This window comes from Channa argus, chromosome 18, assembly GCF_033026475.1.
Source record: "Channa argus isolate prfri chromosome 18, Channa argus male v1.0, whole genome shotgun sequence".
Classification (NCBI taxonomy): Eukaryota; Metazoa; Chordata; class Actinopteri; order Anabantiformes; family Channidae; genus Channa; species Channa argus.
The window spans coordinates 1305523-1332803 of record NC_090214.1 but is presented as its reverse complement, the minus strand read 5'-3'; the positions used below and the strand labels follow the sequence as shown (position 1 = coordinate 1332803).

General features: G+C 41.8%; 1 protein-coding gene across 4 annotated transcripts in view; it reads left to right on the top strand.

The window, feature by feature from the left end:
- The first annotated feature begins 798 nt into the window (after positions 1 to 798).
- Positions 799 to 27281, top strand: part of gfra2b (GDNF family receptor alpha 2b) — a 97282-nt gene continuing 70799 nt past the window's right edge. The window contains exons 1-2 of one of the 4 annotated variants that reach the window (XM_067484674.1): positions 799 to 1615; positions 11592 to 11891. In XM_067484674.1, the coding sequence (XP_067340775.1) occupies positions 1546 to 1615; positions 11592 to 11891 (370 nt within the window). In that variant the 5' untranslated portion in view covers positions 799 to 1545. Of the gene's footprint in view, positions 1616 to 8519; positions 8595 to 8759; positions 8933 to 11591; positions 11892 to 27281 lie in introns of those variants that run through there. The other 3 variants (XM_067484672.1, XM_067484675.1, XM_067484673.1) reach the window with 3 other exon arrangements.

The following is a 27281-nucleotide window of genomic DNA, read 5'->3' as shown; positions in this document are numbered from 1 at the left end:
ATTATAAAATGTCTTCAAACATTTCATTAAATCCACAATGGTGGTTTATAAAACCTACTCTAATACTACAAACTAATGTGTGGGAGACAGGTGGACGGACGGAACTATGGGAAGACACAAGTTCGAAAAAAACAACATAAATACATAGAAGAATGACAGCTGGACAGAAAGACAAAATGATAGATGAAGGACAGAGAAACAGCCAAACTATATAAAAGCCTTGTCTCTACATTTGAGTCCAGACCTTTGGTCAATTTGTGACATGCGGATGAGAAAGTGCGGACTGAAAATTAAACAGGAGGACGAATAGAAGAGCAAATGGAAGAAGAGGAGAGATGGACAGAAAGATGAGGATGCATGGAAAAACAGTGAAAAGACGCACGGAAAGACAAACACATAGACAGAAAGTCAAACAGATGGATCATTATCTGGGTTTCCTTTATTTTTGAGAACTTGAAGAGAACTTGTGAAAATCTGATGACGGGTTTCGATCACATTTATGCAGAAGAAGAGAAAATTCTACAGGGTTCACAAACTTCTAAGCACCACAGTGCAGCACAGGATTAGTTACTGTGGTTAATTCAGACAATATCACCCCGCCCCACCCGCCCACCCACACTTTGTGAAATTCCACCAACTTTAGCTGTATTGTAGCGTGGCAGCGCGCGCACATTTTGGTCTATTTCATGTGCTTGGAGCCTTTGATGGCGCCGCGCGCTGCATCACCCCAGGTCATCACGCAGAGTTCGTGCGCGCGCGCGCATGTGTGCGTGTTCGTGTTGTTTGTGAGACACCCGGGGTGAGAGAGAAAGAGAGAGAGAAGGGTTCCTGTGTATCTACGTGTGCGTGTGCGTGCGTGTGCGTGTCGGGGGAGGAGGGGGCACGGTTTCTAGGTTTTCTTCAGTGGTCGCACACATTGGGTTTTCTGCTGAAGAAGACACGAGCGGACGCACGAGGCACCTGGAGTGGATTATCACCGGTGGAGGCGCGTGCCATTACGCACCAGGCTACTCTGCCGAGGTTTAACCCGATCCAACCACAGCCCCCCAGAGAGATAATTAATATTCCTAATAATACTAATCTATTAATGTGAGCTCACAGAGCGGGGGAGGAGGAGAGCGCGTGCGACTCGGTGTGACGTCTTCTCTGAGACAGAGTCCAAACTACCGGCACGGTCACAATCCGACCTGCGGGGAAAGTTGGAGTAACGAGCGCGGACTTTGCGGGAGGCAGCGCCAGGATGTCTGACGTGTAACCAGCATCTCAAAGACACAGGGAGCGCGTGTATTCCTCCGTCCATGGACCGACCTTTCCGGAGAAACCGTGGAACCAGCGGAATATGCGGAGCCTAACGGAGTCATCGGTGCTGGTTTGAGTCCACGGAGCGCGGTCCAGGCTCTCCGTTACTCAGCCTTTCAGGGGTATTTGCTCGCTCCACCATGTCGGCGGCAGTTGCACTGGTTCCCAGCGTAGAAAGAGAGCGAGAGAGTGAGTGAGAGACACCGAGGGACAGACAGAGGGAGACGGGCTGAAGCGGACTGGTTCATGACTTGTGGGATTAGTGCTGGACACGAGATGATCCTGATTAATATCATCACTTTGGTGTTTGTGTTGGGTGAGTACACCTTCAGTGCAGACACCCACACGCAGGCGGTCACGCGCGTGTCCACACAGTGCGTGCGCATTCACAGGTGAGGGCAAAGGGTCTAAAGACTGTCCGTGCGGGATTTGTTGCTGTCTCAGATATGAAAATCTTCCTTTAAGCCTCCTCGTCTGTACCCGGTGTGTGATTCGGGTAAAGATGTTCGAGTCCCGTTTAACACACTCAGGTGATGGTTTTATGTGTTGTGTTCACGGCGTCAGCGGTTCTCTTGGATCCATCCGTGTTCTTGTGGTCGTGTCTTAAGTTAAAGTACAAGCAGTAGTGGAATGTAACTAAACACATTTACGCAAACACGGTACTTGTACATAAGACAATTACTAGATTAATTCTCTTTAGTTAGTTTCCCTCGCTGCTGTACAGGGTTCGGTCTTTGTGCACTTGTCCTCGGTACTGGACGCTGCCGTGTCTCAGTGAGGCTGTGGCTCTGTCCTTGGTGCTGAAAACCGCCGTCCCCGGAGGAAGCGCCTGGTTTGTTCATGTGGAGGCTTCGAAAAGCAGAGGCGGAAAGTAACTAAGTACATTTACTTAAATACTGTACGTAATTACAGTTTCCATTTACTACAACTACATACTTCACATCCCACCACATTTATTTGGTGACAATAGTTACTTTTCAAAATCTGAGTATAAGTATCAGTTTTCTTTACCCAGAAGTACTTGAAGCCATTCACGTTGTAATGATTTGATTTAGAACATCTGATCATCAAAACAGTGTAGAATTCAGTATATCAGCTCCAAGTGATTAACATATTCATCCATCAATAATTAAAATTTAATATCATATTAGCTGAAGTGAAGTGTATTTACTTAAAGTGTTTTTGAGCAAATACTTTTACAGAAGCTGGTTTGTTCCTGTGTTTTTTAAAGAGTCGGTCGCAGTTAACCGTAAAAACCAAACCAGGAGCTGCTGTGAAGCTGATGTGAGCAGTTCAGTGTAAGTCGTGGGTTCAAAACACAGGCCTGGATCATGGTGTTACACCTTTATGTGCTGACAGGTGGTTAACACGTAATGATATTTCAGTAAAAATGAGTTTATGCTATTTTTATAAATCCACATCATATTTTTACATTAGAAGCAGGTGGTGTTAATGTTGTGGCTGATCAGTGTATGTGTGGCTCTTTTTAAGACGCAGCATTTTGCTAAACTACAATCAAACGGTGCCTGCAGCAAAGCAGCAACATAATTAGCATATTTAGGAGCTGAGCTTCTCCACCACAGGTTAAAAATGCTGTGTGAACAGTTAGCGTTTATAAGCAACAAATACACATGTAATAAATGGATTATAACAGGATATCAAGTGTGTAATAATGTATTTATTGTCACAGCATCTGCTGGATAAAAAGGTAATGAATGATATAGTAAAGTTGCAGCTGTATTTATAGAAACGTTTTAATAGGAGACAAACTAATTCTGTATGTGAGGAAATTACACCAAAATATCTTTTTACAACCATGTGAACATTTGTTATTAACACATTTATATGCAGCTTGTATGCGGTGGTTCGAAAGTGTTGCTGATGTTTCTGATGACATTACAGCCATGAGTGAACACGATTCACTTTATTCTACCTTCAGTGCTTTTAAAGCCCACATTGTGACTGTGCAGATATCTGTGCACGAAAACATGAACATGAACATTTTAATAATGCAATTAAGCGCATCATTTGTCAAATTGTGATGTCAGTTTGACAACAACTGCAAAGGAGAGAGAGAAGCAGGGAAGAGAAGCAAACTGAGGCAACATTTCCCACCATTTCTTCTGTAGTTCGGCCATTTTAATCACTTACAGAGAAACAGTTTTATTCTTTATTTTTCTGTTTATCCATTAAGATGTTAAGAGACAGGTTTTTACATTTAGAACCATCCGACTGGAATAAATTGCAGAACTCACTTTTATCATCTGGATTATTTCAAGATTTCTTGTTCAGCTCAAATTTGTTGTATGTATATAATTATTTGGCAGCATTCATTCGTTTTATTTCATGTGTAGATGAACTTTGTGTCAGATTCTTTGCATGTTTTTATTGCTGCTAACTGTTGCTTGGTGCTTGAGTTATTTTATTGTTTGTATCCATATATTATTCATGGCACCGCAAATTGAGAAAACACATACAAATAGACAAAGCACACGCAAAAATAACAACAAACAAAAATACTCATCACTTTGACAACACAGGCGTTGTGTTGCAAAAAGACACAACACAACAAAAATGTCTCTGGGAGCAACTAAAAGCACAACTACAAATCTAAATGTCCGTCACTTTTTAGTGTCCCCAGAACTATTGTAGACAACTGTCATAGCGACGTCTCCAGGGAATAAGGAACCATTTTTCTGTTTAATGGCTTAAAAGTACTGTTTAGTCTATAATTTAATGAGATCAGCTTCTAAAATATCTACCAGTGCACAGAATCTCTAAATCTGGCCAACACGCAGAAGATGTGACCTGATCTGGCTCAGTCCCAGATCTCCACTCATCTCATCACAGATGTTACCTGCAGACAGGGAAACTGTCCTCATGATGTCCCCTTTAACTGGATTCCACGTCCATGTGACTGTGACTGCTGTAATGGAGGCTGCTGCACAGGCCGACCTTAGTCATCACAGTCTACAGACCTGGATCATCGTGTAATCTACACACAGCCCAGTGGGTTGACCAGCACATGTTCACTCGTGTCCTTGGTATGAGGCTTAATCATATTCCTAGGTTGTATTTATAAATAAACTATCACTTCATTAATACATTCATGAATAGCTATGATGAATATTTTATATTTTATATTCATATCAATGTCTGACTTTAACTTTGCAACCATGTTTTTGTATACAATATTTATATGTCATATATTTCTACATAGTCTTTCTTGCATTATTCAACTGAAGGTACACACTTAGCCTACAGCAAGTTGGGCTCCGAATCACAAAACAATCCAGCTGATGGCTCTGAATATATACTGTAACCTGCTGGTTTCCTCTAACACTAACTTCCTTCAGCCTAAAGTTTACACGCACCAGCAGCTGAAGCAGGAGCTTTGCAGATCTGTGGTTCACCTGCCCGACGTCACTGAAGTCAGTAAACCACGTGGGTCACTAAATGCAGCAGCCACCAGTTCCAATTAATCTTTAATTAATTAACAACAGAGAACATTCTGCAGACTGTGGTGTAGTAGATGTGAGTACTACTGAATTTTCAAGCACATGTACTGTCGTAACAATAATTTCTGAAATGGTTAATTTCACCTGAAAGCCAAATATCCCTAACTTTCTGTGAGTAGTAGTTCCATTCATGGAAAATGTAAAAAGTTCATGCTACAGTGATATTATATCACAAAGCAGGACATTTAAGACGAAGCATGAAATGGTCATTTCTTCATCTCAAACTATTTATTGAAAAATGTCCTCTTGGTCTCACGATGTTAATGTGAGTAACGTCATGAAGAGGACGGTTTAAATGCAAATTGTCGTTGAACCCGAACATTTAGTGATTCATGGATCAGACATGATCATATTACTATTACCGAGAAATAGAGTCTTTATTTTCCTTTCTATGCTAATGATATTCATATTTATTAGAATTCAAACCAACAAGATAGCCAAAAATGTTTCTGATGGAAATTAGAAACTGGATTTGTCATTACAACCTTAAAAGGTGACTTCAGTGACTTTAAACTTCGTTTAAACACCAGCAATTGAACGTTTCGTAACCTTTTAGAATTCTATACTTTTTTACATAACTGACCTTTGTTTGTCATGAAGAGTTTAGCCATCGTGCAAAGCAGCACCACAACAACTCAAAGGTTTCACAGTATGAATGAAGCGATGCTTAATGGAAGCCGGGACACGATCACACAATCAGCTGCATTTATTGCTCATCATCAGTGGCACAGCAGACAAATGTTTTCATAGACACAGATTATAGTAGGTGCTCATTTTCCGACATGACAGGTAACAATTAGAGTGCAACAGGTTCAAACGTCTGAACCCACTTCATTATAAAAACATGTACTGATCCATCAGATGTTCGTGCTACAGGGCCTGCACACAGCAAAGTCATTAACAACACTGCTCAAGTCTAAATTTCTGCCTAAATACGCTGGAATCCTGTCAGAGCTGCACCTGTACAGCTAATGTTAGCTTTCCATGAAGCATGGATTAAAAAAATAAAACGTCTTTTTAGCCGCTTGCTTTATTCTTCATCTTCTGAAGAAAGATAAAGATGTCTGGTTTGGGTTTGCTCAACATTACTATGCGACGAAAAACACCTACTGTTCAGAAAAAGTCAGTGCAAGTTACTGTACTGCAAATGGCAAGAAGCAAGATCATTGGACAAGCAATCACCTTCAGAAGAGTTCAATCCTGGACCTCAAGGCCCATTGTCCTGCTTAGTGTCCAACTGTCCCTGAGCTACTCACTGCCGCTTACCTGGGCCAGGTGTGTTGTCATTCAGAAGCTGAAGATGCCATTTTACATGAGGGTGGAGTGTGTTGGTATTTTTATCTGAGCGAACACACCTGATCCAGGTAATCAGCAGTAGTCATGTCAGGAAAAGCTGCAAACTAAGCAGGTCTTCAGAACCCGTGGCCTAAATGAGAACTACACAGGCCCCTGTCTCCCCACTGTCAACAGTTCTGCCAGTCCCTCGATACCAACCAACCCAGCCAAGCCTCCTCTGCCAGCTCCTGTTAGCAGCACGCTGCCCGAGGCACCAGTGCTTTCAAAGAAACTTCCTCTACTGCCTGGAGTTAGCCACCAGCCTCCACCACATCTGGATAATCCATCGAACACACAGCGAGCAACAAGCAAACAACAAGCTGCCTGAGTGGTAACAAGCCAGTGATCACGTGCTGCCTCATCCCAGCAAAGACCACACACCTTCAACACATTCTCCCCTGATCTGTCTCTGGCCCACTCACCTTTCTTTTCATTTAAGCTGTTTACCGGAGCTGGTTTCTTCTTGTTGTTCATAGTTTTCTGACAGTTGAAATCCTTGAAGTTGCACCTCTGTTCCTCTTACTGGATTTAATCATCAGCAATGTCCAATTTTACTTTTTAAAAAATGAATCCAGTTGGTTTCAGAAAATGAAATTCCCTTCACCGCAGGCCTTTAACACCCTCAGCCTATTTTTACTCTTCATATTTCCTGCTTGAAAACCAATCACACCCCACTCTCCCCACTCTCCCCACTCTCCCCACTCTCCCCACTCTCCCCACTCTCCCCACTCTCCCCACTCTTCCCACTCTTCCCACTCTTCCTCCTCTTCTTCCTCCTCTTCTTCTTCTTCTTTTTCTTTCTTCTTCTTCTTCTTCTTCTTATTTTTCCTTTTTCCACCCTCTTCTTCTACTTCATGTTTTATTGCGGTAGGCAAACAACAGAATGGTGCATTACTGCCACTGGAATGACGTATGGATCAGGATTCTAAGCTTCATATTATTAAAGAGAGAAGACCTCATATCCTTTCAATTAAACTAGAGTAGCTGGTCTAAGATATTGAAATAGATGCTAAATCTTTTCCCAAAATATTTGTCAAATCATAATTTATGCTCCACAGCTGAAGCATTTACTTCTTGTTCTTGTTATTTTTAACTTCTGAATGGGAAACTATTCATTGCGGAAAAGGATCCAGTGACACAAACTGAAATATGTGTGTGAGTCAAAATCATGTGAACCCATGTAGGAGGTGTGCAGCCCATTCACTCTTTACACAACTGCCTCATCTCAGGGATGTTGCTTGACTTGTTCACTAAATTTCTTAACCTCCACTGTACATGGAAATGTGCATATTTAGATATAATCACTTGGAGCAGCTTAACACAAACGTGGAGTTCAAGATATTGTCTGCATGTTGGATGTGCACTCTCTCCATCAGATCTACTGGCTCAGAGATCTTCGCCCTCTCTGTAAAACCGCCATCGCAACGCTTGCATTTCTTTCATTATCTGACACATACACTCTGATCCGCGGATTCATCTCATCGAAGCCTGATTTCTGTAATTTTCTTTTCTCCGCTCCACCTCAGTCGTCCATCAGCAGCCTGCAGCTCGTTCACAACCCTGCTGCAGCGATCTCCAACCAGAACCCGTCCACGTGATCCACTCACCACAGGCTGCTTATTCTCACTCTAGCTGTTTTAAACTCACCACCCTGACCCATTAAGCAGCACATGGACTTTACCTGTCAGATCTCTCATTATACGCCAGCGCTTTTTTAACATTCTGCTGGTTCTGCAGTTCTACATTCCCAGAATTTCCAACACTTATACTTCTTTTAAATCTTCATTGTTTATCTTTTAAATCGTTATTAATCAACTTATCGTGAACAGGACAACAACGACAAAAGAAATAGAAATATGTTTTAGGAAAGATTAATGAAGTGTCAAAGGAATGTACACTAACAAAAAAGACAAAATTATTAAATAAATAATTAAAACATTTTAAAAAAAACTATGTTGTAGAGACATTGAGATTAAGATTTGTGAAATATTTCTTCAAAAAGATTGGTTATTTGAGGAGATTTAATTTGGTTTTCTATTTCAATATCAAACAGTTCAAAGGATGCAGGGATTATGGAAACTTGGACATGTGAATATGGAATTTAGTCAACATTTTGTGATTAGTATAATTAGCATAGTAGACTTCAGTTTTCCTTCACAATTAATTGTTATAGGAGCATTAAAAAAAGACGTTAAATATTTTCATCTTTCTTAGTATTATATTATACTAATATTGTGTAAAATTCTAAAAATGTATTTCTTTTGTTAAATTAATGAGCTAGAAGTCATGTTTTTCCCACTGAATATTGATAAATAAATTAAAATTTCCCAAACTTCTCAGAGCTAGATTGGTGTAACCTATGACATCATCGATGATGTCAGCTTGAGCCTAAAACCAGGAAGTGTTTAAGTGCCACCCGCTTAAACTCAAGGAAACCATGTGGTGAGTAAAACCAGGTGAACCCAAGTTTTAGCCAGAACAAAATATTATATTAGGGAATGTGACGGGAATCTAAACAAAATGTATGTGTGTTTATTTGGAAATTAATTCCTGTGACGGTAACTGACGGTAACCATCAACCCCACAAACCAGCCGTGCACAGTGGCTGTTTCTGTGTGAAATGGCTGCTCGTCCGGTTCAGAGTCGTGCTCTTGTATCTTCCTGTGAGATGAGCTGTCTGCTCTTCTACATATTTTTATCAGCTCCGTGTCAAATGTGACTTTTGTGTGGAAGTGGAGAAAACAAGGCAAGAACCAACATGGTGAGGACAGAAAAAATAGGTTTGTCAAACTTCTAATTTAGTCTCCACTTTCCACTCACCCCAACCGATCGAGGCAGATGGTCGTCCACCCTGAGCCTGGTTCTGCTGGAGGTTTCTTCCGTTAAAGGGAGTTTTTCCTCTGCACTGTTTACTAGGGGGGATTGTTGGCTTCTCTCTGTGTCTTGAGATGACTTTGTTGTGAATTGGAGCTATATAAGAAAATTGTATTGAATTGGAATTGAATTTAATACAGCATCTCCATGAAAACTATGCTGACTCAGTTCATGTTTGCAGAGCACTCATGAAAATACGGACGACTGTCTCTGGATCATTGAAATCCTGAAGAAAACCTGATGAATGTTGGGGAATTTCTGCCGCCTCTCTCTGTGGGTTAATGGACACTTTTGTGACCGTTTGAAACTGGATGTCTGTAGCTGAATGAACAGATAATAATGTATGTTCAGGAAGTGAAGAGTGAATATGTGTTTGTGCTAAGAGTCTGAAAGGCACTGATGATGTTGAGCCTAAGTGACACAGGGTTTAAATATGTCAGCTCTTGTTTTTTTATTGGTTTAACTTTAGTAGATAGAAATGACCCCAAAGGGATTTTTGATTTACTGGAAAAATCTGAATATCATGACGTAATCAGTATAGACGCACACATGCGTTTTAAGGCATTTAAAATTATGATCATCTGTCATCGTAGACAGAACATGAGATCAGAACATGACATCGTTGGCCATTTGTAATCTTCTCTTGGACACCTCCTTGTTAACCCCCCTCCCCCCCAAGCTCTTGGGCTCTGCACTTGCATCTACACCTGTGGGGGAAGAAGTATTGTGGTTTGTGAGTGGAGGTGTTGAACATGTCATGCCAAGTTGAAACGTTGGCTGCATTTTTAATGTAGTCGGTGGTCACCTCAAAATCACGCTGCTGGATAATTTACAGCTGCCTATAACTCAACTTTGTTTTTAGAAATTATTTCAAATGCCGATGTGCAGCATGTTCCTCTGAAATCGAGTGGAGGGAAAATGCAACGATCCCGAAAGAAGCTACAATGCTCATCTACGGACACACGCACTGTCAAAACTGCAAAAATATCTTTTTGCCATGGAGGGAATAATAGAAAATAGGCCCCTGGGCACAGACAGAAGAGCCCCCACCCATTCTTTCAGGTAATTAGTAGTCTGTTTGTGGTGAGATTTAGTTTTGGAAATATTTTCCTTTGAAGGTTTTGGGTGTGTGGTCAGTTGATGTTTTGTATGTATTTGCTGATTATTTGTGGACATGTTGCTCATCAATGGATAGTTTCAGTGCTTTGCTCATCGCTTTTAAGTGGTTTAGAAATATGAACCGTTTACACAGAAACATTACTGGTCTGTTTTCTTTCCCCTCACGACTCTCCCACACCTCTTTGAGGAAGCTTTAGGATTTGGTTGTGGCTGTATTTGGCGTACAACCCCCCCAAACTTCCCAGAAACTACACAGAAGACGTGACTCACTGTTGTCAGGGCTCACTGCTTAGGAACTGAGCTATAATTAAAGCTTGACTGATTACTGGTTGGCACTGTGTTTCTAGAAGGATACTATGACAATGTTGTTGCATATCCTATGACCAAATTGACTGAATTTGCTTGTTATGTCGTATTTTGGGATGGTGGAGAGGGATGCTGCAGCCTCATTGTTGCCTTCTTTGAGCAGAGCTCTGATATGTGTCCATTAAATTAGTTTTGGCTGTGAGCTCAAAGCAGCCTGATGGTTTCTCCTGTAGAGCCAGACAGCGAGGGTTTATAGCAGCCAAAGGAAATGAGGAAATCCCAGGATTCGGCAGCTTGTGAGGTGTGAAGCAGCCACACGCCACCTGTACTGATGCTGCAGCAGCGCTCTCAAGATGACAAAGTGACTCGCCGTGTTCTTCCCATATAGAAGTTGCTAAATGACGTGCACAGTCCTCCGAGTATCAACACATCATATCGGCATAACATGTCTGTATGATAGGAGTTATGAAGTTATCATTTAATGATACAATCCCCCAACAGTGCAGCCTCAGAATAAAACATACAGTATAACCTTATTACCAAATCAATGCACAATGTGTCTGCAAACATTTGTCGTGTTACACGGTGAGCAGCACTACAACAACAACTGCTGAGTGTGGTTCTGCTTGAAATGATGCTCTCAGCTGTCAGTATCAGTGAAGCTGTGTGCGGTAAATATCTGAGGTCCGCTGATGTGGATCCAAACAAACCGTGACAGGGAAACATTCTTATGCTACATCACTTCCTGTGTGCAGGCGGCGGACTTGTGTTGTGCTGTACAGTGAACTTCATGGGACAGGCTGTTTAGCGCTTCCCTGGGACTGTAGAGACACATCATTAGGGTCTGTCCTGCACATGGTGAGTCCCCTGTGTTGTGTGCTGCATGACAACATGCATACAGTCCCACTGGAAGGCTGCCCCCTTCAAAATGTCTGACTCCATCAACATTTCTACGTAATGAGTGTGGTGCAATGATTAAACGCTGAATGTTGTTTCTCTCATAACGTGTGTTCGCTGTTGTAGCTTCAAACGAAGAGTGAACACTAATGAGTGACTGTCTCTCAGCCATGAACGTGGCCACAAACACTAATCAAGCCTTATTAGCAGAATAATCCCTCATTTCTCCCCCCTCCCCCGCAGATGTGTGTGTCTGCGATTCAGAGCTGGGCCCCCCCGGGTGGAGGGAACCTCTGGACTGCGTCCGAGCCTCCGAACTGTGCAACCAGAACAGCCAGTGCAGCTCACGTTACCGGATCATGCGCCAGTGCCTGTCTGGTGGGGACAAAGAGCGCAGCGCCATGCTGGCCTCCAAGGAGTGTCAGGGCGCGCTGGAGGTGCTGCAGGACTCGCCGCTGTACGACTGTCGCTGCAAGAGAGGAATGAAGAAAGAGCTGCAGTGCCTGCAGAACTACTGGAGCATCCACATGGGTCTGACTGAGGGTAAGTTGTGGCCAGAGTTAATTAAGCCTCCTGCTGCCTGTTGATTTGGTCTCGTGTTTTCAGCTGCGGGCTGGAAAATAACAGCGTCTTTGTGTTTTGTTGGCAACTTCGCATATGCAGAGGTCAGAGACGCTTCTGCATCGATTGTGGTGTGGGTGCCTGTTTGAATGTTGCACAGGGCCCCTGGATTTGCTGTGGACCATGGCAGCAATATTTCGTGCACGTAACACGCGTAGTGTAGCGCAGCGCTAACGCGCTCTAAGCATGATGCAATGTGCGGGCTTTTCGCGGATCCGTAGGCAAAAAACGCAGCAAACGGCTTCAGTGTAATAACTGCAAACACTTGGTTGTTAATTCTTCATAGCAAAGTGATGACAGCACCGCTATTTTATATTTAATTTTTGTTATTGCAAATCTCTCACCACGTTTTCCCGTGCGTAAAACACACATGTGCGTCAGGTGGCTGCGCACACACGCATAATTCCAAGAAAAATGAAATATATCCAGCTTCTGCATGTCCCCACATATGTCCTCATCACATGTCCCCTCCTGCTGCTTCAGTTGGCATTATGGAAATATTGGAAACAATTGTGGTCAGACTGCGTTTTCAGACTCTTTCTGATTCAGTTTTGCTAATGCGTCTGGTTCAGACTGTGGCCGCCTGAGGACGAGATCTTTAGAGGAAACATGTTTCCTGACTCCTCTGGACTGAGGAGAAAACAGATGCTGATTATGACCAGCAGCTATGTGCAGCTTGTTAACTTTATAACCCTTTGCTAATAACTTACATGGAGAGATTTCTGATTCTGATCAGGTTGACACATCCCTCAGCTCTGAATGGAGCCACAGTTTGATGGACTTTGACTATTTTTTCTTGCAAAATGCGAAGACACGTGGAGGAAAATTCTTGTGTTGTGCTGTTGCTGTTTTTACTCTTAATTTACAGGAGGATGCCAACAATTATGACTCCAGGGTGACTGTGACGTTTGTCCTCAACTGCATGCGTCTGTTTTTAATATTTCACCCTTTACTTATGTTTCTCTGCACAAACATGTTAAGCTGCATTCTAACAGAGAAAACCACCACCACTTTCTCAGTAGTACAGATGTCCCCCCTCTCAGCCCGACGTTCATTGTTGCAGGTTGATGTTGCTCACGTTTGTCTGGACATTGTTCTGCGAGTGTGCAGCCACCACAGTCCAGAGGAGCTGATAGAAATGTTCATACATTCGTCTCCAGTTATTCTCTTGCACTCAAAGCAATAAGCTTGAAGATGAGCTCTGGGGAGTTTTGTGTTTCCAGGTGCATATGAAGGAAGAAGTAGTATAAAGCCTTTAGTGTGTCCAGAGGGAGCTGTGTGGGGTCTAATGAATGTCCTCAGCGTTGGCCACAGGTATTGAAAAGTGAAAGTGGGTGTAGATGGAGAAAGAAATGAGTTCAGCAGCTCTGCAGCTCCTACTTATCTCAGCCCCAGGACACAAATCTCTGATCCATCTCTGGGACTGTGGCCTTCCTCACATCTGTCAGAGATTGTAATATGTGCTCAGTTTGTCTGTACATGTTCTTAGAGCAGCTGGCCACCATCATCATCATCATCATCATCATCTCCCAGCAGCTCTGTGATGGTTTACAGCTGATTCTTCTGTGATGCCACTGCTGGAAATGAGCATTTGGCTCAGACATGAAATCTGTTTGCTGCTGCCACATCGGTTTGACTCGTGTTAGAGGTCATGGTGTTTTTGGAAAGTTTAACAGTGTATTTCGCATCTGTGACAGAGTTTTTAGCATTTTAATGTGCTTTCATTTAAAGGTTGGGCCGATCTTTTCATAAATTGCTTCACAAATGTGCTGCTCAGCTGCAGCTCATAGTAGGTTTGGTTTGATTTGTTAACATACAGAACACACAGGAAGCCGGTGATCTCACATCTGCACTGTGAAAGAAGTGAGTGGACGGTGTTGTGGCACCATCACTGCTGTCCCAGCTCTGGACTGATGGTGCTGGGTTTGGACTCGTGTTCCCAGTCGTGACACCAAACTTCTGGTTTCTCTGATTTGGATCCAGTTTTCAGTCTGACAGTTGTACAGCAGAGGAGAACAAAGTCTTTGCTCTGCTGTTGTTGTAAATTGCTGTTAGACGTTTAAATGAGCAAAGTCACATGAATCGTTGTCTCACTGTCGGGCTGCTGCAGCGTTTCCCGCCGCCCCAGACACCTGGCAAATGCTTGTGGTTGGTTCAGGTCCCACTGCTGGTCCTGTGCTGTCTCCTGTGCCGTGTGTCAGCACGCCGATAACACACCGGGCGCGTGTGGACACACACACACGGACACACACACACACACACACACACACACACTCTGGGCCTGCTGGCTGGCCTAGTTTGGGTCTCAGCAGTGGCAGAGCTCATTAAGAGCCTCTGTCTTTGTTCTTCATTCCACTAAGGATGCGTCTGTAGTGCCAGCAACACACACACACACACGCTGGGTGACCACACACAGGACGCACATCTAGGTCAGACAAAGTTGCTGCTTCAGACACCGTACTGTGGTGTGTTTGTGGTGCATTTCTGTGTCTGCGAAAAACGTTTGTGCATCTAAATACTTTGATTTGTTTCTGTATCTTTTGTGTATATTAGTACTGCGATGTGTTTGTTTATCTCAGTCCTGCGGTGTGTCTCAGTACTGCAGTGTGTTTGTGTGTCAGCGTGCGTCTTTGTGCGCCTGTAGTCAGGATCATACTCATTAGACGGAGAAGCTGATTTGTAGTGTCGAAGCCGTTTAGGAGGAAATAAGAAAGACGTGTTATAAAACATTTAAAGTGCTTTTTCACATTTTTTGCCTCATTACCTCTGAACACAACAGGACGCTGTGTGAAAACCTCCTGATGTGAGCTCACTCTATTATGAGTTGTGTGTTTTCTTTTATGCCTTTTGTGTTTAACTTACCTGTTGGAGGAGGCTGCAGCTGCAGCTTCATTACTCTTTTTATTCAGATTTTATAAAATTCACATTATCCTAAAGAGCACGTACACTCTGTTTTTCTTATGCACATGAAGTAGCAGTATAGTTCTACATATTTAGTATCTGAACTTCTTAATAATTCATTGTTGTGCTCTATATTGGTTATTGCTGCATTGACTAGTTTTCCGCTTGCTGCTAACTTTACACACCAAGTCCAACTGGAAGTACTGTGTCTTTGTCATCCACACAAAATGTCAAGCCCACAACTAAAATACTCCTCTTAAGGTCAGCACTCAGTGGATGCACCTCTGGCAGCCATTACAGCCTCGGGCCTGTGTGGGTGGAGCTGGTGAGTGTCATGTTGCCTTGGTACATGCTGAGGGCCCCTAACATGTGGAGAGTAGAAGTAAAGCAACTTCGTGTAGCTTTATTACACGGCCAAACCATAAAGCTGAGGACTACGTGAAACGCAGAACTCTGAATATAATAATACTGGAGCGGTTCAGTTCTTTTTTTAGTGAGAAATGAAACCACTACTGTCCAAATGTTTTAGATGTGGCAGATGTTCACACTCAAAAACTGATAACCGGTCACATGTAGCTTTGAATAGTTTCCCAGACGGTGAGTGAGATTCTTGGTTTTGACTAAGAAAATTACAATTTAGCAGCATCTGACTACTTCTGATGAACAGCCTTTAGAAACTGATTCTACACACTGATTGATTGAAATGTTTCTAAAGCCCTTATTAATATTTCTTAGTTTGCATTATTGATTAGCTCCATAAAACATCCTAAGCCCTCGAAGAAGATTTATCAATTCATTTCAAGCTCTGGTGAAAACTGTGTCCTTCTTCTCAGGTTTTTTTTTTCATATGTCGGCAATCGGCTTCGTGTGACATCATTTAGTGTTACTTTTTACCGTCCAGCACATTAGATGTAGAAGAACTTAACTTTACACTGCAAACTCTTACATTTTCCAGAGAAACATAATTTCCACTAGATTACATTTCCTGTGATAACGAGAATATTTTGCCTTGTAACATAAATGAATGCGTTGGTAGTAAACATATCAGTGAACTGTTACCAGGCAACGTATTTTTGTCTGTCGAAATATCTGATCTTACAGCAAAATAGCAATATAAAATTTTGTTTTCTGCTGTAATATATGATCCTGCAGTACAATGTCCAGGGCTGGTGTAACAGGAAGATGTGTTTTCCTGTTACACTTATTTTACTGCGTTTAAACACATCCACGATCTTTCTCCAACTCTAACGTCAGCGGTTCTCTCGTCTGAACTGAACAAACTCTGGTCTTTGGTTTGACAGTCCAGTGCTTTGTGCACCCACCACCCTCCCAAACCACCTCCTTTCAGCACACTTTCCCCTAATAAATGTTCATGCGCTGCATCGGATCATAATGGATAACTTATCGCATTCGCTACAAAAACATAGTCTCGTTCACAGTTCAGTTGTGTGTAACTGTCCTTCTTAGGAGACAGGGTGGCCACGTCCTGTAATAAGAGCGTGTCCGCTTCCTAACACGCATGTCTCATATAACATGGCTGAAAGACTTTTGGTGTAGACGCAGTGTTATAACTTGGTGTTTGTGCTGGGTCAGGCTGGTCCTGACGCTTTTATCTAAAGGGACGAAAAAGTGACTAAGTCAGGGAGAAGACACTAAAATAAAGTGCCATTAGAAGAGAGGTTTCAGTTTCATTACACATTAAGAGGTGAAAAGTTTCTTTAAGTGCACAGGAAGCCGTCACCTGGGACTGAGGCTGCTGAGTGTGCAGACCACCAGAGGCCAGTGTAGGAAAATGAGCATTGAGATGTTGTGTTGTGTATAATCTCTGAAGGTTCATTACTGCGTAACATGAGATAGGAGCAAAATATACACGTTTGCAGTAGTGAGTGAAGGCAGCCACACTGAACCCTGTCAGTCTGAGCACTGAGCCAGTTTAATACTAATTAAGCTTAGAACGCTTCCATTTACGTGGCTGGAAGTTTGTTTGGTAACACATAAAAGCTGAGTAGGTGGGAGAAGGCGAGAGCTTCTGTCGAGGTCAAACCTCAGAGTGTGAGCATCTGGCTGTTTCCTGGAGACAGTGCTGTACCTACCAGGGAGGCCGAGTCGAAGTCACTCAAACACTGTTCATTTTGGAGCATTTCATTACAATGTTTGCAGTATTGTTCTGGGATCAATACTTTTGATAGCGTGAAAACATCAGACACTAAAAGCAAACCTTCAGTTGGCTTTAGGAGAAAAGAAGGTGGCTGCTACACTTTTCTTCAAAGCCTTGATCAGGATGATAATCATAATCATAATCTGAAATGGTTTCAGATGGATGATACCAGCAGCAGCTGCTTGATCTTAGAGGGTGACATAGCTGATTTTAAACTTTCTTCCTTTGCCTTTAGTTCGGGAAGAACTTCTCTATGAACAGCATGAAACTTCTGCCTGACTTCTGTTAAAATATCTGTCCTTTTTTTTAAGCTGGAAAATTCCTCAAGATGGCATCATCCAGAGGATTTAAAAAAAATCTAATATTATGTTGTTGCTTGACACAAAAAATGTTGCCGTCTTGGCCAGTGATTTAGAGTTTTTTAGAAGCAGGCAGGTTAAGACTGAAAGCTCCATAGTTTGAGCATTAAGATGACATCATCTGAACTGAAAAGGTCCATCAGATGATGTCATCTGGAGGCATTGTTCTGCTACAATCAAAGAGACATTTTCATATAGGGAGGTCAGAGGTATGTGTAAAGGATTAATATACATATTAATACACACCATAAAAAGCAAGTTGAAATGTGAAGTCGCCCTTTAATGAGCACTAATAAAAGCATATTCCAAATCAAAGCTTTATTTATTCAGCTTTTATAAAGAATGTTGCAATTCAAAGTGCTTTACAGATGGTTGAAGGTGAACCAAGCAAAGACAATAAAAGAGAAAAACAGTCAAAACAATAACCAATAAACAAGACTATTCAAAACAAAATTCATAAAAGACAAGTTGACAAGGCGAAAAGAGCATGAGACTATAGGACTTAAATAATAGATTAAAGATGAACAAGATGATAACACAATAAAATCTATAAAATGTGTATAAAATATCAATGAACCAACTAAAAGGAAAAAAAAACTTTTAATCAAAATTCAAGTTTGAAGTTGGCTTTTAAAAAGCTCAAGTCACTTTAGTGGGTAGAATGTGAAGCACAGGTGAAGGGTTGATGTCACCAAATGATGTAAACATAACAGATGCTGGAGGTTCCGCACGTCACTTTGATTGCAAAGCAGCTGTATGTGTCTGGGGACGCGTGATCTGCTGCATTGTTAATTACATTACATATGATTTCATACCGTCTGCCAATTCTTCTTTCATGTCACAAAGAACAAAAGAGTTTTCTTTTTTCCTGCAGTGCTTTTCTTCTTTGTCCCATCCGTGCATGAATATTTAACGAGGCAGAAGAGGATTTGTTGGCTTTTCAGCTTAAAACTTCTAATCGAATTCAGACGAGTGAAAACAGGTGAGAGTGAAATAATTCATAAGTTTCCAAGGTTGAGCATCGGCTCATGCAGAGGAGACAGAAACCGCCCAGACTGTGTGTGGATTTAGAAAGAGGATTAAAAAATCAGGGGGAGCTGATCAACTGCAACCAGATTAAAATATCCACAAAGATCAGTTCACCTGTCCAGGGGGGAACCAGCATACGACGCTTATGAACCAAAGTTTTAACGATGCATGTTTCCTTAAGTTCATTAGTCTGAAACGTGTTTGCAGCTGAAAGTCACAGAAACAGTGCAACAATTGTTGTAGAAAACAAAGCTGGCGTTGGCTGTGTAAAGAAGCTCAGGTGATTCCCAGGCTGAGTGTGCAGATCACAGCTGATCCAAGTGAACAAAACCTGTTGTTCTTCTGCTGCTGATGGTTCATCGTTACGTGGGAGGCAGCGGATCAGGCGAGCGGTTGTTCGGTTTTCAGCTCGACCTGGATCTAAGTGTTTAACAATGAAGCCTGGAAGAACCTGATGGGTCAGGCCAGAGGTGTGTGTGTGTGTGTGTGTCTGTGTGTGTGTGTGTCTGTGTGTCTGTGTGTCTGTAAATGATTGAATGTGAGCCCATTTATAAAGCGCTGTGTCTGAGGTAGAAAAACAAAAGTGCAGATATTTTAATGCACTGAAAAGCAGAAAAAAACCCAGTTTCTTTTTTGATTATTCCCGTAAGGTGATCGTAGTTGCATTTTATTAGAATTTACACATGTCTCCAGCTAATCTGAAGGCGCTGCTGTCATATTTTAATGCATCGCTATCTGCTAAAATAAATCCCCTCAGAATCTTTCTTTACTGAACTCTGATGTGTTTAGTCTGAACCTTCTGGTGCTGCAGCTGCTCCTCTTCCACTGCCAGACGCTACAGAGGAGAGAGAGGGTTAGAATCTGTGAATGTGAAAAGCTATTTGGACACAGCAGAGAGTGACTGAGTTCAGACACACAGGTTGGTAAAATGCATGTGAATCGAGTGTTTTTCTAGTTCTTAAAATCCCATCAGAGTAAAACATCTTCACTCACAGGATTAGCTGTTAATCTAAAGCATCAGATTTTACTCCAATTGCAATCAGAGCCTAAAAGTGTGATTTGTTCTCGCGTGACATCATTTTTTGCTGTTTGGTTTTGAATATTTTATTTTAGGTTGAACATATGGAAACATGATAACCCACAACCCACAGTCAAACAAATGACACAAAGTAATGATAATACAAAAACATAAAGAGACATTTCAAAGCTTTCAGAGCATCTATATATAATCCAGATAAGGCTGCAGTAAAACTCTAGTGGAAAGGAGATTCCTATAATTTTGGACACGGTGTCACGAACTCATGCAACATTCCTGGCATCTTTGATCAAATTAGATTAGATTCAACTTTGTCATTACACATGTGCAAGTACAAGGCAGTGAAATGCAGTTTAGTATCCAACCAGAAGTGCAGTAAGCAGTGCAAAATGTACAGCGTCCACAGTGTCCACAAGATGGCTGCTACTATGGACATGATATACAGATGGGAGGACTTATGTGGATGGAGGTCAGATCCCCATGGACAAGACTCTGAGATGTAACTGTTCATTTGTTCTTCTAAAGAGCTCGGAAAAATGGCCAAAACACGTGAAATGATTGTACGTATTTTGTTACTGGTTCCTCCGCAGATAAAGATTTAACGATCCGCACATGGGATCAGTGTGTGAAAATGTAGATTAAGCAACTCAACTCTGCATGAAGTAGTTTAAACATTAACATTAAAATGGAGAAAGCAGTGATTTTCTATATTTTCCTCTTTCATCAGCGAGTCCAGTGAAAAGACCAAAACAACCATGATTGAATCCAACAGTCTTTTCAGAGGCTGTGAAAGGTTGATAATAGTGAGAGGAGCTGCTTCTAAATACCTCATTGTGCCTATGATTTTTTTTTTGTGTCACCCTCACTGATGTATTTTAATAGTTTCTAGACAACAGTGCAGCTTTATGGTGCAGATGAAGCACTTGGTCTTTTCGTTATCGACAAACAGGAAGCAAATACTAAATCTCCACCTTTATCAGGTGGTATAACAAAACGATCCAAATACCTTTTTTAGTCACATGAGATTGAAAAAAGGAGAGTTTCTCCTAGTAACAAGTGTTTCAAACACCAAACAGGTTTAATAATCATCATTTATCGTCATTGCCATCTGTGACCAATGACGTCACAACAGAGGCCGACGTACAACTTTACCTGAACGTAGCCTTATGAAAGTTATTTCACCTTCATGTCCCTCTGCAGGCTCTATAGTCCACGTTGTCCTCGCCTCCAAATCCATGATTTTGCTTTTTTATAGTTTTTTTTTTTTTTGTCTTTTGTTCTTTTACAATTGAGGTTAAAAAGTCAACGTTCCCAGTCGCCAACATACTGGTTATGTTGCCCCCAGTTTACTTCATTGTCAGGTGTGTGCTACTGTCTACGGTGTTTGACCGTCTTTGCCAGTCCTCAGATGTGTCCCCAGCTTTAGGGATTCAGGTGGACACTGAAATGGATGTGTATTTTCCATTACTTTTGGTCCCTTTTTTTTTTTTATGTTTTTATTTTCCTTCCCTAATTTTTGTTATATTCCAATTCAGAATAACAAACTGCCTAAACTTGTAAATGAGTTTCCGACTTGCCCCAGCTGCTGCCGATCAGGGTTAAATCCTCATAAATTTGTCAGCATTCCCACATATTCTGCAGGTATTTCCTGAACGCACTCTTTTAGCTCTCTACACTCAAAAATGGTCCAGTCCAGTTCAGGAAAAACATCATTTTCCTCCATTCAGTCGACAGGAACAAAGATGGTGACACATCTAGTGCATAATTTTTGTAGCCAGTGTCATCGTCACATTTATTTTTCCTTCTTTTAAAAAGACCTTAAAAAACAGTGTGAGCTCCATCTTTGATTTATGTGAATAAAAAATAACACACTTAACTACAGAGTTCATCCAATAAACAAACCGCTCGGGGATGAAGTCAGTTACTGTAAAAGAGGCAGACTGACACATGCTGTGCAGTGGCTGCTGTTGTGCAATGTCACACCTTCCCTTGGTGAAGGTGAAGACTTAGGGTTAATTAAAGGAGTCCTGACTGACAGCAGCATGCAGGACTCACACAGCAGAGCTTCCTCTGATTCTGTGATTACCCAGCAGAACCTCAGAGAGCAGCCGAGAAGGTGTTGAAGGGGAGGGTGGAAATGACTAATGAGCTGAGGGACAGAAAATTGGTTGTGGGTGGAGAGCGAGATTGGAGATGGAGAGCTGGAGTTGTTCCTGCAACTTTTTTATTTTTTTTAGAAATACTTCCTCTGAGGACCACCCTGCCCACACAGGACACAGCAAAGGAAATACTGAAAGAACCGAGCGATGGGGTGCAAACATTACATTTCCATCCACCTGTTTCATCTGCCCTTTGTAACTGTGGAGGCTCCCACGCAAGACAAAACTAAAACTAAACCTTTTGAACTTTGGTTTGGGCGAGTTTGCGCACTCTTCACCCAGGAGAGCACACATCAGTGAGTCCTCATCCTACAACAGCTTTTTCTCCATCAGCGTTAATGTTAAGCGTACAAACAAGGAGCCGTTATGTAAAGCTACATAACAGAATGATTTAACATCGTAAGATGTGACATTTACAAAGATATGAAGAGCAGAAGGGGCACGAAAACCTGCAAAACTAAAAAAAAACAGACAGGAAACGACCAATGAGAGAAGTAAATAATCAAAAAAAAAAAAAAGCTGCAGGAAGTCGCACACAGCAGCTATTTGCTAATGTTAAATCACTCTGGAAACCAGACGCACAGCTTAGGGCTGTAAATTCAGGTCTGAGAACCGGCCGTGGGTGACGGTCTGTCTGGCACCACCTCGTCGCAGTTTAAGAGACCCTTTTTAGATTTTGCTCCTAAACCTGGATTCCTCACTTCCTGTGAGCCTAAAAGCTTTTTCCCCGCTTCCTTCAGTGCATCATCGTCAGCAGCAGGCTTTCATTTAGGTAAACAGGCTCTACTTTGTGCTTCACGGCTGCAAAAAACCCACTGGTTTTATATCTGAATCTTGTCTTATCCAGTGCCGCACTCCGATGGCAGAATGCTCATCATCTGTCCTAATTTGGACTGTGTGCGTTTGCAGTCCTCAGCACAATGATTTCAAACATGATTCAGCAGCCTGCAGGTAACTGGGAGCACACACAACACAAAAGGAATATTCTATAGAAGCCGCAGATGGCATGTTATTTATCATTTCGGCATCTACTACCAGCAAATGCAGATTTACCGGAGCTGTGAGCTGCTCTCGGGAGCAGCAACTCAAAACTACATTCACAAATTAAACAGAACCACAAGGTGAAGCTAAAGGGAACAACCCTCACAGGGCCACAGAGAAAATGTGCATCATGTGGTACATGTGTGCATATTTCTGAGACATGTCTTTTTGTACATAACTCGGACTAAAGTTTTTCGGGGTTTTTTGTTTTTGTTTTTAACAAATTTTACCATTAAACAGAAACTTGAAACATGTTATCTCAGACTCAAACGTCCAATTGGACTCATGGATAAACTGATTAGAAGTTGCTGCTCAAAGTCATTTACTTTGGTTTCATCATTATCATCTGAAACGATTTAAATGAGCAAATATATATATTTGAAAAAATAGATATTTTCTGTCCTTTCTGGCACTTGCATCATTTCTTCTCACAGCACTTTGCCCTGACATTTTTTTCTTAACTGTCAAAATGCCAAATGACTAAATGAATTAATCACTGTACATAGAGGTGAACCTCACTGCAGAGGAGACATGGATCCATTTTACCAAAAAGGTCCTGCTCCGCACACCTTAAGCATGTGGGAGCAAACTAAATGCAAATGAATCCTTAAGTCATAACTGTTAAAGTTTTTATCTTTTGTAAAAGTCGATGAAAATGTTCATTAACACATTCAGTAGTTCAAAAATTAAGCCTTTTTGCTTTTCTTTTCTAAAACAAATAGTCAAATGACTATTTGTTTTAACAATTTTGGAAACAGGAAATTGATAAGAACTGGAAACGTTGAGCTGAATGTGAATTAATACCATTTAAACAATCTTTAACCCCAGCAGAGAATTATTGTTGGTTATGTGGTGCAAAATTGAGAAATGTCTACGTGTTTCCACTGCATTAATAACATTTATCAGTTTCTCATAAACTGCTGAAAAACGCTAAATGGCCGCGCGATCAAAATAATGTGTTGCTAATTTCTTTGACAGCACAATAATCCCCTGAGTTCTGAGCGGCGTTTGTCTGCAGGCTGCTGAAAAGTAACAAGAGGCAGATGAAACAACGGAGTTTGTGTGAATGATGGAGGAGCGGTGGAGATAAGAGAGGGGTGTCCTGGGAATCAGGTCAAAGTGTGTTGACGGCAGATGATGGAGGAGGAAGCAATCTGAGAGCAAGGAGAGATCAGACAGATGAGATCAGATGGACACAGGCTCGAGCCCTCATTTATCTGCGTTCTGTCATTTTCTGTTCATTAAAGGACACAGGACGCTGAGGTTAAAGCAGCGTCTTTACGCGTTTACGGCCAATTTGAAGATTTGTTGTCCGTCTGGAAAAACGTTCCAATTTTGAAAGTAAACTTTAATACTGTGTTTGGCCCTTTCGTTTCGTTCAAGTGTTGTAAGGTCACACACCTGATTTACCTTCACAAACAAACAGAGGGACAGAATTAAAAGGGATTTGGGTGGTTGTTGTGTGCAGTGCAGCCTTATTATTAGAAAACAATCTAAATGAGATTTCAGACCAGTGTTTCAAAGACTTGAGTTTGGAAAAGACCAAAGTACTGTCTGTGTGGAGTGTTACATCATTTGTGTAGACAAGTGCCACCGTTTTACTGTGATACTGAACTAAACTAGTCAGACAAGTCCTGCACTTCTAAGAACTGTCTTTGAATTGTTCCGCAGTCTTTCCATTCAGAGCTAAATGTTACTATTGGTAACCACATCATTTGGCCTTTGATGCAGTGGCTGCTTTAGGGTTTCAGGCACGTTTACCTCTGTTGGGTCATTAAACGTATAAGTTGGAATGAAAAATAAAATACGCTGACTTATCCATTAATACTTCCTGTTTTATGTGGGTGACTCCATGGTCACACAGCTGCCACTGGATTGATGTTGATCTTAGACAAAACCTAAAAACCAGCAGATTCTTAGCCAATTTAACAGTGATAGTTTATCTCTTTTATTTTTAACTGCATTTATTATTATTTTTATATATATATATATTTGCTCCTGGGAAACATTTCTGTATTTTCAGACTTTGTTTTCCCCCAAAATGTGTATCCAAATGAATGAAGCTGTTCTCATACTTTGCTTGTATTTAGTGTGTTTGTGTGTGTCGAGAGCTCAGGGCCACGTTAGATAAAGGTTTTAAAGTAACCTGCATGATTAAGTGTGAACATCCAATTTCCTCTCACAGTGTATCTGCCTCTGCACCTCCCTTAACACTTTAAACTACTGAAATAAAAGCAAATGTCTTGTAGGTGGAAACTGTCCTAATGTTCCCGATAGACACAAATTAGGACAATTTGCATTAATCAACTTTAACCCGAGCAGTTAAAAGCAACATATGCAGCACAGCTCTGTCCCTTCAGTTTTTGAACACTGATTCTTCTCAGTGAAATGGGAGGAAAGAGGCAAAGTAGCTTCTCCTTTCCATTCTTCAACAGGTAACCAACCTCCCCACGTTTGGCTCTTTAAAGTGTGCTTCAGCAGCCGCTGTCGTCCTTATCGAGACGCAGCACATCAGACGCTCGGCTCACGCTGAAGCCGAGGCTGTCCCGGCGTGTCCCAGTGTGTCCCAGCCTCTCATCCTCACATCTTCAGTGCACTCAGGGAGATCTCAGAGACGCGTATGCAGGTGACAGGAGAGTGAGCAGAAGATAATTTGATAGCCTTTGATAAAAACCAGTTTTCATTGATTGTGAATCCCTTTGAGATGGAGCAGTGTGAGCTGCTGGGACAGAAACGGTAAAATTGAAAACTGTTTGCTACATCAAAGCGTGATAGATGATCAGACTGCGCACATTTGTTCTGAGAAATCGGCCCTTTGTGGTGCTCTGAGACAGCACAAAGTGTATAATTAGAGGTTTGTGTGAATGAGGAGTCTGGCTGTGACTCGAGGGAGGACGGAGTGTGGAGGCTTTGCAGTAATCTGCACAGGGACCGGTCTAAGCTGTCCCTGGAGAGAGTCGTGTACAAGAGGGCAGGCTGCAGGCAGCAGCATTAGTCATGGGCAGCTCTCTGCATGGCCAGCTGATTTCTTCACCTCTGCTCTGAGCTCCTGGTGGGACCAAAGCACACTGACGGGCAGGCCTGAGAAATGGCTCTGTCCCCTGCTGCTGCTGCTGCTGCTGCCCTGGATACTGAAAAGTGCAACGTCCACCACACAGAGAGCGCAGTCAGCCGTCAGGTGAGCTGAAGAGCTGAGAGCATTAATAAATATAAAACACATCCTCGGAAATTCTTTTAATTTCCGTGCTGCTTTGGTTTGACACTCGTGCTGCTCTCTGGGTTAAACCCTGTCTCCAGAAAGTTTCCTATTCAACAGAGATGCAACCAGATTACATTTGCTAATAATATGAAGATATTCAGAATGTTACTAATAAACATAAATGGCAAACAAGCAGGTCAATGTTTTTTGCCAAAACATGATGTTGCAGAACAACAATCGGATAAAAAATGCTTTAATGGTTGTGTTTAGACTCTCACAGCCTTGGTTAAGGTTAGAGACATTAGTCTGTTTGTTAAGCTTTAAACATAAGCACAAACTGCTCCTCTACCTAAACTTCTCTGATCAGTTCCTGCCCCAAACATGAATACATGATGCATACATGAATTTAACAAAGAGGCAGGAACCCTGAGACTAAAGATAAAAATACAGTCACACTGTTTTTTTTTTTTGTAAACTGTCCACAAATTATTCATTAAATTTCTATTAAGTAAATTGAAATCAATTAAATGTAAATAATTAAAATATTCTGGGCAGTTTTCCATTAGTGACAATACCTGACTGTACTGTGGAGATGTTACATGTTGTGGACTGATTCTTTATTTTGATTAGTAAACATTAAATTTTTACATTTTATCCTGTATTTTGTATCATCTAGCAGCTGTTTTCAGTTTTTACATTCATTTACAGACACTTGGGTGAAAGTCTGTCTGCTCTGACTCTCTGTCCACTCGCTTCAACTTTATCGTCAGATAACATTAGTACAGGAACATTTAGACAGTCGACTGCTCACGGCGACAGAAACAAATACCTGACTGAATTTTACTTTGTGGATCAGAGCTACAGTTTGACTTTTGCATTAACACAGTAATTACTGCACGTCCATTATCTGCTCGTTGTGAGCAGCAGGGTGAAAAGCTGGTCGTCAGATGCAGCAGCACACATTTCCAGACGGTTCCTCCGTGACAGTACTCGCAGCGTTGACCTCGTTCATAAGAACAACGAGAGGACAAGGAGCTGAGAGAGAGTTTCGGTGCCTGGCTGCTTCCTCACCTTCTAACACAGCTGACTGATCCGTGCATGTCGGCCTGTCACTTTGGGAATTTAACACAGGTGGAGCATGTGCTTCTGAAGAAGCTCCCTGCTTCACATTTTACAGTTTTTCAAGTGCTTCTTAAAACATTCTGTGAGACGTCCCCCCCATCATACTAACCATGAATAGATGCTTTCTGAAAGCTCTTTCAGTGGAAGTGATGCGGCACAAAATCCCCCCTACAACATACAGTTTAACCCATGTTTTAATCATTTGTGTGCTCTAACTGTGGAAATACAGCCCCCTTCTCCTGGTGCTGCCACCACACACACAGAGTAGTAGCTTTGATTCCCAACACTTTGGACGGAATGAAGGAGGC